The 17,248-nt window shown below is 42.7% G+C and overlaps 1 protein-coding gene across 3 annotated transcripts in view; it reads left to right on the forward strand.

The window, feature by feature from the left end:
- PALLD (palladin, cytoskeletal associated protein) overlaps positions 1 to 17,248 on the forward strand; it is a 1,335,292-nt gene that overhangs the window by 1,175,263 nt on the left and 142,781 nt on the right. For all 3 annotated transcript variants that reach the window (XM_069631388.1, XM_069631389.1, XM_069631390.1), the window contains one exon: positions 8,001 to 8,222. In XM_069631388.1, the coding sequence (XP_069487489.1) occupies positions 8,001 to 8,222 (222 nt within the window). The remainder of the gene's footprint in view (positions 1 to 8,000; positions 8,223 to 17,248) is intronic.

Raw genomic sequence — 17,248 nt, forward strand, 5'->3', positions numbered from 1 at the left:
CACGCATTTGTAACTGCATCCTATTGGTCAGTATAGTATGCACTAAAAAATGTGAAGATCTGCCCCACCACCAATAGCATAGGTTTGTGCAGTGCAAAATGGAGGGTAGATGGCGACATGAATGTGCATTTTAGCATATGCACATGCAAAGGGTTCATTGTGAATCGGTGCAAGCACATCTTTCCAAAGATTCAAATGCCAATGGAAAAAACGCAATGCCAAATCCAGTCGTTTGGGCTGATGTATGGGCGTTTTAGTGGCTTTGGAATCAGGTACCTATACTTTTGGGAATGTATTCCTATGATTCAAATGGCAGTGAATGTGTGGTTATTCTGTGAAATTGCTTGCAAAATCATTCACTGCTAACACCACTCGGTGTGGCAGTATTACTCCATGAGGATTTTGCTCAAATGTGCTGTGAGTGAATCGGAAAATGTTTGGCCTTAAAGTCGAGTATTTGCTTCCAGCATGTTTCTGGAGGTAAATGCTTCACTTCAAGGTCACATTTGGAATTTGTCAGTGCAGTAAAGTGGCAGTAATTCTTTTACCGCTTTTTTTAACGCACAACCAAACTTGTAATCATGTCTTTTGAGTCTTGCATAAAATAAGTGTGGGGTTGTGGGTCAGAAAGTGGCACGGTGCGTACAGAGGTAAGGTTTCCGCTTTATCCCTTGAGGGAGTCCAATTCTTCACAAACAAACGACAAAATCTTCTGCAAAAAAACATCCAGCATCTCCTGGAAAAAAAGTTCAAATCAGCTGGAGGTGATCAATCGTAAAAGATGGCCCTCATTACGAGTCTGGCGGTAAAGCTGGCAGGCTGCCGCTGGACCCGTAGGAATTTACCGGTTCTGGACTTGCTGGAATTTTTCAGGGCATTACAGCACCAGTGATCCAGTAATTCCGGAGCCGGCATTCTGTAAATCCCCCTTCCCGTGGAGTCCCGTTGGACTCCACGGGAATGGGGAAGTGGAAACACCGACAGCATGTGGTAATGGTGCCGGTGTTTCCGCATCTGTCTGCGGCCGGTGGCGTTACACCTGCCAGGTCAGACATGGCGGGTGTAACATCACACGGCCACAGAACTTGTAGTTAGCCGGTCTGGAAAAAAACGGTGCCGGTATGGTTTTACCGGCACCATTATAGCCGGACCGGCTAACTTGTAATGAGGGATTCCAATTCGTGATGGTATGTGTTCAAGATTTATTTTCTGCATTTATGTTTATGCAAAGAGGCACGCAAGTTAACTCTTTTTTCCCTAAATAGATGCATTCTGTTTAACATACTTTCAGGGGGTATATTAAAGGAGTAGGACACAGAAAAAGCATACATCAAAAAGAAACGTGTTTTGAATAAGTGCTCAACTCTAGGGGAAATTAGTTTGGTTGCATGTACCATGGTAAATAACGTGGACTTGATGTCCAGCATTTATAATTGGAAAATCTAAATTACAACTCTACAAGACGCAGAACAGTAAATAGAACAAGCATTGTAAAAGCCAACAGTTTTGGCCTTTGTTTCCCACCAGGTAAGAAGATGCATGGTATAGATGACCGGCTTGTTTCCAGAGAGCTTCCTTAGAGACAGTCATCCAAGATGTCTGCGTCCATGGTAGCGCTCACTCAAAATCAAAGAGTTCCGAGATGGGCAGGAATGGATGGGATTAGCCACAGGGATACATTGCCTAGAGGCAGGGAATGGCTGGGATTATAACTGTGTATCCTTCCTCAAATGTAATCCCCATTGGAAAAGCATTGCAGACCCTCATTTAAAGTCCACATTTGAAGCTTGTATGTTAATGACAATAGTTTCAGCTTTTAAGGCAGTACTTTCAGTGCACCTAATAGCCCAACCTAAAATGGACTGGGCATGGGGTTGAGAGTGCAAGCATTGGTAAATAAAACACAGGATTTATTTTAAAGGTGTGCCTTCTTCATGCGTTGTAACTGAAGAAGTTCCTGAATGCTGAGCATATTAAAATATATATTTTCCTTTGATTTTTAATGAAGTTCCACTAATGTACAAAATATGAAACACAAATAAATTTAGAAAAAAATTGCAATTGCATTAGAAACCAACCAGGCAAGTTGCAAGCTTTGCTTTTGTAAGGATTTGGAAGTGCTCTTAAACTTGGTGCGCCTGATGATGCCGATTCAGGGTCAGGCAAAACCAGAATGTTCAACAGAAGGGAAATAGCTCGGCAAAGTGCTGTATCCTTACACAAATGCAAGCGCTCACATGACAGGACTTTTTTGGCCACAGTTGACTTTACTGCCTTTCAGTTTAAATGATCAAAAGTTTGGTGAATTGGTCTGAGAATTGGGACGGCTACTACCATGCACATTTATCCTCTCACACGCTCTTCATGTGCTGGCATGCTGCTGCATGCAGCATGAGATCAAGCGGAAGGAGGGCGTGAACAATAGAGAGGATGTCAATGAGAAATGCTTGTGGGAAATATGGTAGTTTCAGGTAGTGGAGTCCTCTGCTGAGTGGAGCATTGGGATATGGTGTCTTTGCGAGTTTTGGGAGATTCTGTGCCAGTCTTAGGGCTACCCCACTGATCTCTTCCCTCAAACTACAGCTCTTTACGCACTAGCCTTGTTCAATTACCCCCATGTCTGCCCCCACATTTGTGCATGGATCCGTGGTCTCCTATATCATTACCCTGTCGATCACTTCCCCCACGACTGTCGGAATGAAGGTTGGCTGACTCACTTATCCACCTGAGATTCCCCCAAGGCATTTGGCTGGAATTCATCGACCTTGGAAGCCCTGAAAAATCTATGTATAGCAGTCCGCACTCTAAAGGGTAGCCTGGCCAATTTAGCAAAGTCATGTGTTCTTGCTCTGTGGTCCTTTTCATTAGTCCCTTCCTCAACTTGAGCTGATCACTGACCTCCACTTTTATTTCCCTCATTCATTTGACCACTTTTATGTGTTTGCCTCGGTCCTGTTCTCCGTTTCCGTTACTTGTCTTTCTCTGAGACCGTTAACTCTCTTTATTCCTTGTTCTTTGTTACACTGTTTCCAAATCAAGGCTTGCCCCTTTTGCCAGAGGCTGTCTGGGAACCTGCATTGCATGTTCTTCACTCCTATCCATGAAGTCTGTGAAATGCCTTCCGAAGCCGTTCTGCATCTTGTTTCCCTATCTGAGTCATGGAATCCTTTCCTGATAAAAGGAATGGAATAAGACTGTGAGAACATAGCTTAGCTAGTCTTTTCCTGTATATCACAGCTATAAACCCTCATAAGGGCCCCATTAATTACCATATACATCCAGAATTTCTATAGCCCACTTTATGAGCCCCAGCAGAGGGTTAGAGGAAGAAAGCATTGGACTTGCCAAATGCTTTTGATCCTTTGCCATGCACCTTGTTTTATTTTGCCTAGCTCTGTTTTCCATTTGTCCATGCCCACAAAGGCCCAAAAGGTCTAAACATGTTCCAGGTATGCTCTAAATTGTCTGTTACTGGCATTGCCTCTGCTAAGTCCACCTCCTATACTAATATACATTCATCACAGCAATCCCTATCCCTCAAGTCTATGTTATCTACCCTTTTTGATGAGAAATATGTCTGTCTGTTTAGTTATCCATATTTCTCCCTTTCCCATTTCCTGCTCACTTTTTCCCCATTTCCTTTTCACCCCAAAGACCAGGTGCGGTCTGGTCTGCACCTGATCGGGGGCCACAGTACGCCCATACGGACAAGGTTTTGGCACTTTAAGTCCACAGTGGTGATGTGCACAGCACAAAAGTTAATTAACACAACATATCATAATTTATAGAGATGTGTATTTTCCACACACCTTCTTGCTGCGCCACAATTATGTATGAACAAAGTTCCACAATCATATGTGTTGGTGATCCATAATTTATAGAGCTTATAACATCAGGCTCTGTGACGCTGCTACCTTTGCTGATTTGTCAGAAGGGATATTAAAGATAGTTCTCACTCAGGACAATAACCATACTGTGGCTATGAATCCTGGTAACTGCACTGCAACACAAAAGTCAATGAAAAAAAAGGCAGATAACTTCATTCATTGCAACTATACAAAAGGAGCAAAGTAGTAGCACTGTTGAATAACACAGACAGAAAATGCAGATCAACCTGCATATGCAAGCAAACGCAAGACGCAGCACACAATGCATAACGCACAGCACTCCACCAAGGCAGCAGTGGCAAGGAAAATCCAACTAATAAGACCTCATTATCCCCAACCCCTCAGTCCAGATGCGAAAGGAAAGAGAAGTGAAAGAATAAATGTAACTAAACCTTGAAACAGGGAATACACTGCAGGTAGTTCAAGCTCAAGAACTCGGAAACAGTGCTTCATGAAGTTAGCTCAAATGCAAAGGTACACTGCTAATCAGTGCTAGCTCAGGAAGCAAAGGTACACTGCTATCCCGTGCTGGCTCGGGAAGCAAAGGTACAGTGCTATTCAGTGCTTTTAGGAAGCAATGGTACACTGCTAATCAGTGCTAGCTCAGGAAGAAAAGGTACACTGCTATCCCGTGCTGGCTCGGTAAGCAAAGGTACACTGCTATTCAGTGCTAGCCCGGGAAGCAAATGTACACTTCTATTCTGTGCTGGCTCGGGAAGCAAAGGTACACTGCTATTCCGTGCTGGCTCGGGAAGCAAAGGTACACTGCTATTCAGTGTTTTTAGGAAGCAATGGTACACTGCTAATCAGCGCTAGCTCAGGAAGCAAAGGTGCATGACTAATCAGTGGTAGCAAAGGAAGCAACGGTACACTGCTAATCAGTGATAGCTCAGGAAGCAAAGATACTATGCTATTCCGTGCTGGCTCGGGAAGCAAAGGTACACTGCTATTCAGTGCTAGCCCAGGAAGCAAATGTACACTGCTATTCCGTGCTGGCCCGGGAAGCAAATGTACACTGTTATTTAGTGCTAGCTCGGGAAGCAAATGTACACTGCTATTTAGTGCTAGCTCGGGAAGCAAAGGTACACTGCTATTCAGTGCTAGGACGGGAAGCAAATGTACACGGCTCGGGAAGCATGGGTACACTGCTATTCAGTGCTTTTAGGAAGCAATGGTACACTGCTAATCGGTGCCAGCTAAGGAAGCAAAGGTGCATGACTATTCAGTGCTAGATCAGGAAGCAACAGTACACTGCTAATCAGTGCTAGCTCAGGAAGCAAGGTAACATGCCTATTCAGTGATAGCTCAGGAAACAAAGGTACACTACTAATGAGTGCTGGCTCGGGAAGCAAAGGTACACTGCTATTCAGTGCTTTTAAGAAGCAATTCTACACTGCTAATCAGTGCTAGCTCAGGAAGTAAGGGTGCAAGCCTATTTAGGGATAGCTCAGGAAACAAAGGTACACTACTAATGAGTGCTAGCCCGGAAAGCAAATGTACACTGCTATTCCGTGCTGGCTCGGGAAGCAAAGGTACACTGCTGGCCAGTGCTAGCATGGGAAGCAAAGGTACACTGCTAATCAGTGCTTTTAGGAAGCAACGGTACGCTGCTAATCAGTGCTAGCACAGAAAGTAAATGTACACTCCTATTCAGTGCTAGCTCGGGAAGAAAAGGTACACCAGTCCAGTGCTAGCCAGGGAAGCAAAGGTACACTGCTATTCAGTGCTAGCCAGGGAAGCAAAGGTACACTGCTATTCAGTGCTAGCCAGGGAAGCAAAGGTACACTGCTATTCAGTGCTAGCCAGGGAAGCAAAGGTACACTGCTATTCAGTCCTGCCCGGGAAATAAAGGTTCATCGCTATTCCGAACTATACACTGCTAATCAGTGCTAGCTTATGAAGCAAAGGTACACTGCTATTCAGTGCTAGCCAGGAAAGCAAAGGTACACTGCTATTCACTGCTAGCCCGGGCAGTGGTGAAAATGGGGGGGGGGGCGGTCGGGAGCGGTGCTCCTATATTTCTTTTAAATAGGTTTTACCGTTCCTATAGTTTTATTTTAAAAAGAAACCGTTCCGCAATGGTTTCGTTTTAAAATAAAGGTGTAGGAACACATTGAAACTTGCACTTTCAGTGCACTGCACTGGATGTTCCCTTAAACATCAGGCGCATGTGTTTTGGGGTTTGTATTGTGCATGGCAGGGGGTGCATCCATGGGGTTTGTAGGGAGCGGTGCAGGCCAGAAGGGAACATAGTTCTACTACTTCTTCTCGTACACTTCGACCACTGAGCTCGGGAAGAAAAGGGAAACTGCTATTCAGCGCTTTCAGGAAGCAATGGTACACTGGTAATCAGTGCTAGCTCAGGAAGCAAAGGTACATGGCTATTCAGTGCTAGCTCAGGAAGCAACGGTACACTGGTAATCAGTGCTAGCTCAGGAAGCAACGGTACACTGGTAATCAGTGCTAGCTCGGGAAGCAAAGGTACATGGCTATTCAGTGCTAGCTAGGGAAGCAAAGGTACACTTCTATTCAGTGTTAGCCCGGGAAACAAAGGTACAATGCTATTCAGTGCTAGCCCAGGAAACAAAGGTACACTGCTATTAAGTGCTAGCCTGGGAAACAAAGGTACACTGCTATTCAGTGCTAGCTCGGGAAGCAAAAGTACACTGCTATTCAGTGGTTTCAGGAAGCAATGGTACACTGATAATCAGTGCTAGCTCAGGAAGCAAGGGTGCATGACTATTCAGTGATAGCTCAGGAAGCAAAGGTACACTAATAATCAGTGCTAGCCCGGGAAGCAAATGTACACTGCTATTCGGTGCTAGCTCGGGAAGCAAATGTACACTGCTATTCCATGCTGGATCGGAAAGAAAAAGTACACTACTATTCAGTGCTAGCTTGGGAAGCAAAGGTACACTGCTGTTCAGTGTTAGCCCGGGAAGCAAAGGTACACTGCTATTCAGTGCTAGTCCGAGAAACAAAGGTACACTGCTATTCAGTGCTAGCTCAGGAAGCAAAGGTGCACTGCTATTCAGCTCAAGCCGCAAATGTACACTGCTATTCAGTGCTAGCTCGGAGCAAAGGTACACTGCTATTCAGTGCAAGCCGCAAAGGTATACTGCTGATCAGTGCTAGCTCAGGAAGCAAAGGAACACTGCTATTCAGTGCTGATGACCATTTTGGTTCAAGAAAGAAATGTGCACTGCAGACTTTTTCGGTGCAGGAATTGGCCAGACCCTGCAGACTATAGCAAACTGAGAATGAATTTCCTTTTAGAAACAGAACAGAATCATGATACTAGCGTCGTGCATATTTTACTGTAAGAGAAAACAAGCAGAGGTCGAAGTGGGCGGGAGTGGTCGGGAGCGGTGCTCCTATACTTTATATTTTTAAGTTTTACTGTTCCTATACTTTTATTTTAAAAAGAAACTGTTCTGAAATGGCTTAGTTTTAAAATAAAAGTGTAGGGAGAAATTGAAGCTTGCACTTCTGTGCAATGCACTGAACATTCCCTTAAACAGCAGGTGCATGCGTTTGGGGGGTTGTATTTTGTGTGGGAGAGGCGCAGTGATGGTGTTTGTGGAGAGCGGGTCCAGGCCAGCAGGAAACATAGTTCCACTACATCTTTTCGTACACTTCGAACACTGAAAACAAGTCAATGCTGGATTCCCAAACACTGTATGCTTTTTTTGTTTATTGTTGTAATGTAGCATGTATGCTTCCTTAAGCTGCTTCAGGTGGTGTTCCATGGTGCAGTTTCAAAGTAGGCCATTCCAGGTGGCTCGTGCAGAGAACCTGTCTGTTACCCATTTACCCGGCGTGTCTTTGTTACATAGACTTTCTTTTGAAAGTCTGCAACTTGGTCAATTCGACCAAATACATGTATATGTTTGGGTAAGGCTGTAGGGAGGTGGGGGTGGAGAGGCACTGTATGGGGAGAGGTATATTAGCAGATATAAACATAAAAAAACTTTGATCGGTCCAAACGAGTCTACCAAACTGCACACTTTCAAAAGAAACTCTATTTAACGGCGTAGAACCATTTACGCATACGCAGGGCAGTGTAACAAGCTGCTTCAGGCGCCCAGTCAGCCGTCTTTCTCTTCTCCACAGGAGTACAAAGTCTCGAGCTTCGAGCAGAGGCTGATCAGCGAGATCGAGTACCGCCTGGAGCGCTCCCCAGCAGAGGAGTCCGACGACGAGGTGCAGCACCACGACGAGCCCATTGGGAACGGCGCGCCCCCGCAATTTGAGATCAAGCTGAAGCACTACAAGATCTTCGAGGGGATGCCCGCCACCTTCACATGCAAGGTTTCCGGAAACCCAAGGGCAAAGGTGAGCAGAACAACTTACAACATAGTATATCATTTCCCTAAAATGCATACTTTCCCTCGTGAACAAAACTGGTGCAAAAAAAGGCCTGGATCGATGGTGTAATGTGCAATGTTGGGACACCATCGCAACGCCAATGTTTCAAATATAAAACATGTTTATTGAATTATCGGAACATGCAAACAAATCACATGAAAACTAGATTAAAATGACCACAATATAGTTATAATTTTTATTTATTAATTTGCATTTTTTTTAAAGCGCTCACACAGCAAGGGGGGGCATCAAAGCGCTGTTAAAGGAATATGTCTTAGTTGTGTATTTATAACACGCTTAATACCCAGAGGTTTCTAAGCGTGGACCCGTGGATCAAACCTGTGTTGCTTTGTGTCGTTATGTTATGTTACTTTGCATTTATATAGTGCCTTATAGGTATAGTCTGAAGGCGCTGGTAGGTTAAACACCCTCGTTAACCGAAGTTCAAGTCAGTAGAGAGAGTATAGAGAGTCAAAAAGTGTGTATGAGCACCGTATATGTGTGCAGCTGGTATGGCATTCGTATTTGTGTTATATCTGCTTCTTAGCATTAGGTGTGGTGGTTGGGAGATCAGGAGTATGTGTTCGTTCTGACAGGTTTATCCAGGTCGATTCTGGCTGCGTTAGGCCTGAGGAGAACGCCTGGATGGGGGGGGGCGGGTGTAGCCAGCAGTGATTAGTTAGAGTGATGTGGAGTATGGAGAGTGATGTGGAGTATGAGGCAGATGATGGTATGAGAACAGCTATACCGAATGGTGTCATAGTATCTCTGTGTTCTAGTTGAGTGGTGGTGTAAAGAAGAGAGTAAGCGTGGTGATGTGATATGATTGTTTATGTGATCTTTCAAACGTTCTATGTACTCTAAACCATTCCATGTATGTCGCATACTTCAATGCGCTCCAATCTGTTCCACGCACTCCAGTCCGATCCACGTACACAAGTCCGTTCTATGCACTCCAGTCTATTCCAAGGGGAGCACGTGGCGCTGAGCTGAGCACGTTGCGCTGAGCTATCCTCCCGGGACAGTGTATGTTATATACATAATTCACCCAAATTACTCAAGTCATACAACCATCCCAAATATCAAAACATTCGGTGATCAAACCACAAAATAATAAATCCAAATATAAAGTGAAAAATAACTCCACCCAAAAAAGAATTAATAAGTGAACACCACGAGCTTCAAATCAATAATTCACTGATACATCTGTAAAACATAATCAACAATATGGTTTGGAACCAATTAAAGTCTTGACTAATGAAAATAGAAAAACATTACATAGTGGTAGATCCAAAGATTAGCTAATGAAGCCTATAAAATAAGCGAAATTGTATCGGCATACTTCATTGTATGTATACAAGCCCAACACAACATGTCATGTTTCAGTTCTTCATCTCAAAAATACAGAACATTCACCAGGGGCTGTTTACGAGGTTCTTATACACAAATTTGGATGCACACACAAAAATATTTCTCCAAAGAGGTCTAGGGTTGATGAGTGACCCAACCTGCAACACAAACCAGCAAAATGCAATTAATGCCCAAGCGAACTTAAATAGACTAGATTACCTCCTACAACTTGGTAATTTATCTTCATAATTCAGGAAGGAAGCAAATAAAGCCCATTTATTGTGTGTATGAGGCAATTATGTATACAGCATCTAAAACAAATGCAGAAAACCCCTACTGTTCTCTGAGACTTTGAACCCATATAAAACCACAACATGTCCAAATTCCAATAGAATCTCTCAACAGCATAGCGGAAGAGAGTTGACTAACTTGCAGAGGACCAATGAAAGGGACTATCTATTCAAATGTGTCTTAAATGTTTCTCTGTGCACTCCTGTAAAACATGGACAACACGTCACCTCTCCAGCTTTCCATCCACATTCGGGTCATAAATTAGGAAAAACCAGTGTGACAACAAAGAAGACCATACCTTTTCCATTTTTCAAACTTCGGGGCAAAATGGATTTCTCGTCTTCCAAAGTAGCTGTGAACGCTTTCGACGCCCACGTTTCAACAGTACAGGTACCTGGAGGCTAATTAACTTCAAATTGGATATTTCCCTTCGGTATCCTCTGAGTGTCCCTGTGAAAAATACAGGACACGCCATGATCTAACTGGAAATCCCCACTCGGGAACAACATCTCAAAACCAGCATTGCTATGTAGAAAACCTCACCTTTCACATAGCGGTAACCCCACACAATCACAGAATTCTCCTATTCCATATCTGCTGTGAATAGTTTCCCTTCGCGCATTTGGAATGATTTAAACGTTATAGGGCTGTCGGTCCATACAAAACATCCCAGTCCTTCCTTAGTATCTGTTCTAAATCCACATATGGATTAATACTGTTATCCTGGCGGCCATCTTGGCCTAGGTTCCATGTAAATCATGTATAGACCTATCAAGACAGACGTCATCTGTATTGGCGTGTGTCCTTCAACCTGGAAATTCATAGGATAACTGTTATACTCCATATCTATATTAAAGCCAACCCTAGGCTGTAACAGTAGTCCCTTTCCATAAGGATTAGATTCCCATTCGCCTCAGGTCTAAAGGTAGTAAGGAACACCGGTGGCTCAGTCCTTAAGATCCAAACCTGTATAATTTTAAATGTCTCCAGAAAATGGCAAATAAAGCAGACTAGTTATTGGTTGATGCCTCAAACAGACAAACACCCAGAGTTTAGAGACCTCACAGTTGTCTTAACAAACCCGATGGGAACTTATTGAATAGAACTAGCCCCTAGCTTTATGCCATTCCACCTCCTCATTAAGACCCCCGATGTGGCTCTGTGTGCGAAAAAAAAGAAACATTTGTTCGACCCTTATACATTTTGCTTCTCTCTCTTTTTTCATGTCTCCATATATGTTTTGTATCACTGTCCATGTGAACTCATTTCACAGAAGTGCTTTACCAAAGAGACCTTCTCTATTTTGTGTTTTAGGCAACTTCTATGCTCTATTATATGAGTCTTGACCTTCCAATTGGTCTTGGCGATTGCAAGGACATTTAATTAAATAAACAACGTACTCAGCATTGCATTTGGTGAAGTCAGATTAAATCCATATTTTAGCAAGACCCCGGGTCAATCTCAGTGGTTTTTGTTGTTCATTTGCATACACTACATCCTCCACAAGGGTGGTGTCCTGTGATGGGAGAAATATTACACATTTGTGTTAAGGAATGGGTTGTTGGTTTTTTCTTTTTCAATTTATTTTTACTCACCATATCTCTAATGGATTGACTTTTCTTGTATGCAAAAAGGGGTCTTTGGACCCCTTACCCTTTTTTATGGAAAATTCTCCTTTTTTCGCAAATTATGTTTTTGGTACGCCAGCTCAAATCTGCATAAAGGTTGTGACACACACCAATAGAGATGATGCTGATTCCTTTTTTCTTGGTTATAACAAGGTCTCTTTATGATAGTTGTAAGCTCTTTTTGCTGATTTACGAACCCATTTTTTAGGATATCCACTCTGCAATAATTTGTCAATGAGAATATTGCCTTCTGATACGAATGATTCTTTAGTGCTACTGTTCCTCTTTAGCCTAAGGAAAGGGCCAAACGGAAGTTAGTCATGGAGATGTTTCACATGGTGACTAGAATAACAGAGTAACACATTTCTGTCGGTGCTCTTGTGGAAGGGTTTAATCAGGAGGCCCCCTTCCTGGTGGTAGATTGTAATCTCAGGAAAATTGAGTTGGTCATTACTGAGGCTATATGTACATTTTAGGAATGGATTTTGCCTGTTAAGCCAGTCAATGCATGTTTCGTCTTCCTCTGTTGTGCCTTTCCACATCACTATCATGTCATCAATGTAACGTTTCCAAATGGCAATATTGTTGCTGAATGGATTAATCTCTGAGTATATAATAGACTTCTCAAAACTCACAACATATAAATTAGTCAGGCTGGGGGCCATAGTAGCCCCCATGGTACTACCTTCAATTTGTTGGCAAAATGTGCCCATAAACTCGAAATAATTCTGTGTTAAGGCTATTTCCACACATCACACCAAGAAAGAATTGGGAAATGGATCTCTGTCTGTCCTGTTTCATGACACCTCTTCCACAACCTCCAAAGTAGCATGTTGGGGAATCCTTGTGTATAGGGACACAATGTCTAACCCTATTAGTACATTCTCACAAGGATTGAAGTCCAAATTCGCAAAGATGCTTATTGCAGGACTTGTATCTTTAATGTGTGATCGCATGTTCTTGGCTAAAGGATTGAGATAATGATCAGCGAATGTGGAGAGGTTTCCGATATGGAATATATACTGGACAGGATTGGACACCCGATAGTATATTCCAAATTTCTATGAATTTTAGGTATACAATAAAAAAGTAAGGTATATTGGGGTTGTCATTAACCAAAGGTCAGCGTACTATTTCATAATTCACTGTCTTTCCAATGCCTTTTGTACTTTGGTTTGGATACTGTGTTTAAGTCCATCAGTTGGATCCACCTCTAGTTGTTTATAACTGCTAGGGTCCAACAGTTGGCAATGGCATTCTGCAACATAATCCCCCAAATTTTGGATGACAATTGCCCCTCCCCTGTCTGCACATTTTATAATAATCTATGAGTCATGTTTTCAAGCCAATTTCTATTCATGACTGAGATTGCAAAGGGATTTTTGATGGTTCCATTCTGATTTGCCTACCTCCATTAGTACCTTTTCCTCAAAAATAAGAGATTCAGGAGAAAATGAATGAGCAGGTGGCACACATGACGATGGTCTCTTCAAGCCCGTGGGATTATTAGACTGATAAGAGTCCTCATTAGCAGAAACACTCTTTAATGTGGATTTTCCTCATATATTCTTTAAATTGAATCCTAAACTCAAAGGGGTCATGGTGTTTGTTAAGCACATATCCCAAACCTTTATTTAGGGCTCTTCATTCAATGCTAGACAGTATATAATTTGAAATGTTAACTATGCCCAAGTCCCGCTCCGAGTTTGTCTTGGCTCGAATTCCCACTCAGCTCTATTCTGGCCTCATTGCAAAAAAGGCCTGTTCCCTTTGCCTCTATTCCCACTTCCTTGTCCCCTGCGAGTAGCGCTCCGACCTCTGTTAACAAATGGTCTATTATTGAGGGAACCCTCCATAGCCACCTCTGCCTCACTACTGACTTCGCACGTGTTATAAAATGTGTCACAAAAACGACCATGTTTATTTGTTGTTTGGCCAGTCGTCTGTTATTCAGATTCCCTTTGGTAACCCTCTTGAATATACGGAAAAACTTTTTCATGCTCAAACTTACTCAAATCATTTTGTAATCTTTTTATTCTCTCAGCTGTAGTGAACTGTTTGGGTTAAGAGATCTCCTGGTGAATTTCCTTATAAGTTTCTATCGAGGTGATTTTGTCCTCCTCTAATTTAGTCAGATCTACTTCTATCTTCTGTGCAACTTCCTTTGCTGTGTCTATGTTGATGATGAGTCATTCTCTACCACACTTGTGAGCCACCATTGCCCTTTAAACCTTTCATTATCTAGAAACAGTCTTGGCTCATTACTGACTGTAAGTCCCTGGGGGACCGCTTTATTTTTCAAGTATTCGAGCATGATTGTTCTATGTAATTCTGTCCGCATTAACTTTTTTCCTAATTTGGACAATTTCGTCCCAATCATTAGACCCAAGGGCGTTATTGAGTGATTCATTGTCATTAAAAATGGAAACCGAGGACATTAATGCTGTAGAATAGTCCTGTGCTCTGGCAACTTTAAGCGTCTCATGTGGTAAATGGAATTACCAATAATGAGCTCAGACCCAAATAACCGAACTCAAAGAATATGACAAAGGTCTACTTTATTGTCAGCTCAAATGAAGTAGGGCAGTCTGGTGAACAACAAACTGTGGTCCACACACTCACACTTCAATTATGATTACATACAGGTTTTATAACTCAATGAACATCATCTATGACATCATCCAATGTGGCAAACTGCAAAACCTATTGAAATGAGTTATTGGTTAAGGGAACATAGGTGCCTATATGTCATTTAAGTATTAGTAATATCACTGGATGCCCCTTATCTGATAGGCCTTGAACCACCTCTAAATACATATAATACAGAGTATAGCTGAGCAACAGCCGCAGGTTTGCCTGTGCATCATTGTATAGCAAGTTGCTAAATAGACCCTCTGGTTGGTTGGCATTCTCTCCCCGCCTTGGACCTTCGGTCGTTAGCAGCACGTAAGCAAAACAAAACTCAGTTGCAGAGAACAACGTCAAACTACTACCCACTTGCCCAATTAGTCCATCATCTGCTATTGGTCAGGCCCCAAACCAAGGTTTATTCTTTAGAGTTGACCTTGCAACCTGTTCTCTGTTGTGGGACTTTCAAGGAAGTGTAGGTACGCCATTATCTTTGCCTGGAGCTTAATGAATAGCCCTTGTTTTCGACTTCTGAATCATGTTTGCGGAGACCACGATTTTGTCCATTTCAACCTTTTTCTTTACTGCTATTTTATTTAATTGTGCTGGGTGTCATTACGCCTCTTAGTCTCTGGAGACTTGTTCACTAAAACTTGTATAGGCTTTTTGCATCTTTGATTGTCCAATGCTTAGCGCTTGCAGAGTTTTCTTCTTTGATTGATCTAAGAGAAATATGTTTTACGTATATGGCTTATCCTCTTGACTCCCTTTGTGGCTTGCAATTATTCCTTGAAGTGGCATCCTTTTTCCCAGGCCAATAGACTCCTCTTTATTCCTCACACAAAGCTGTTTTGCCAGCGTCTCCCAACTCTGCAGCCCTTGAGGTAGCTCGATTGGTTTCAACACAAGTCCGGCGTTCATCTTCTTCTCATGGGCGCGTTAGTCACGTTATGTTTTCTTCTGCAGCAAGGTTCTATATGTCTCTGCTACCTTGTGTTTCTCCGTATGTACATTCACTTCATCTCTCCTCACTTATTTCTTTGGTGCAAATGATTTCTTCATCTTCGATTACATGTTTCTCTTATTGCTTCCAGTTACATCTTTATCCTTTAAGTATTTGCATATTGTTTCAGTGCGTCTTCGCGTCTTTCCGCCATGACGTCACTCTGCTCTCGTCAGATTTCACTTATAGGTCTTCGATGTCCAATGGTGTTTGCATACATCCTTCCATCCTTTCAGTGCAGGGGAACATTCGATACGATTGTCTGAGTGCAAGGTCAATTTTCAACATCTAGCTATATGTGAACCATTTTTTAGTTGTGTTCTGTAAGTAAGTAATTTACTTTATTTTGTATTTCATTTCAAGGTTTTGTCGAGTGCAAAACTCCATAGTGTGGTGCTATGTGGAAAGGGAGCAAAGAATTAGAAAAAAAGAGTGATGTAAGAAGCCAGGATTTGAACTAAGGTCCATATGCAGCAATGAGCATGTGGGCCATCGGTGCAGGCCTGATCCTCATGAGGTCTGCTACCAAGCGCTGATGCACCAGCAGCAAGGACCATGTCCTTCGGTGCAGGCCTGATCCTCATGAGGTCTGCTTCCAAGCGCTGATGCACTGGCAGCAAGGACCATGTCCTTCGGTGCACATCTGAAACCTCATAAGGTCTGCTTCCAAGTGCTGATGCACTGGCAGCAAGAGGCATTTGGGCCATGTGCACATCTGACCCTCATGAGTTCTGCTTCCAAACGCTGATGCATCTGCAGCAAGGAGCATGTAGCCTTCTGTGGACATCTGATCCTCATGAGGTCTGCTTCCAAACACTGATGCACCTGCAACAAGGAGCATGTAGCCTTCAGTGCACATCTGACCCTCATGAGGTCTGCTTCCAAGCGCTGATGCACTGGCAGCAAGGACCATGTCCTTCGGTGCACATCTGAAACCTCATAAGGTCTGCTTCCAAGTGCTGATGCACTGGCAGCAAGAGGCATTTGGGCCATGTGCACATCTGACCCTCATGAGTTCTGCTTCCAAACGCTGATGCATCTGCAGCAAGGAGCATGTAGCCTTCTGTGGACATCTGATCCTCATGAGGTCTGCTTCCAAACGCTGATGCACCTGCAACAAGGAGCATGTAGCCTCAGTGCACATCTGACCCTCATGAGGTCTGCTTCCAAGCGCTGATGCACTGTAAGCAAGGATAATGTGGGTCATGTGCACATCTTTTCTAATGTATTTTATTTATTTGTTATACAACTGACATACAGCTTTTAACAAGTCACAGTCAAATAAAATGCATAAACAATAGCAATCAATTCATCACATGAATACAAATTCAGTTTTAAATAAGATAAATTAAACATCATATAATGTATACAAATATTAAAAATCCTAAAAGTAAAACATACATTTAACTCAAATCTATAGCTCTTAAAAAGCCAACAACTGATATTATATCAGAGGTTACTAAACACCCCAGATGTCTAATCCAAACATCATCTTCGTCAAAAGAGTCTCCAGAACCACAATGGGCCTCATACCGAGTAGGGTGGTAAGGGATACCGGGCACCGGTAATTAGACCGGTGCCGGTAATCCCTTACCGCCCTACTACGAGGTCCCTTGCGGGTCCCTTCCTTAATGCCTGGTCTGAACACAGCCTCATGCAAGTGCTTTAGACTTCTGCACTATATTATATCTGAGAAAGTGAGAACCAATCTGGGGTATGGACACAACCTCATGCAAGTTATTTAGGAATATCCACTATATTATATCTGAGAACGTGAATATCAATCTGGGGTATGGACACAACCTCATGCAAGTTATTTAGGAATATCCACTATATTATATCTGAGAACGTGAATATCAATCTGGGGCATGGACACTACCTCATGCAAGTGCTTTAGACATGTGCACTATATTATATCTGAGAAAGTGAATATCAATCTGGGGTATGGACACAACCTCATGCAAGTTATTTAGGAATATCCACTATATTATATCTGAGAACGTGAATATCAATCTGGGGCATGGACACTACCTCATGCAAGTGCTTTAGACATGTGCACTATATTATATCTGAGGAACTCTGCACCAATCTGG

This window comes from Ambystoma mexicanum, chromosome 6q (assembly GCF_040938575.1).
Source record: "Ambystoma mexicanum isolate Mex_15411 chromosome 6q, UKY_AmexF1_1, whole genome shotgun sequence".
Classification (NCBI taxonomy): Eukaryota; Metazoa; Chordata; class Amphibia; order Caudata; family Ambystomatidae; genus Ambystoma; species Ambystoma mexicanum.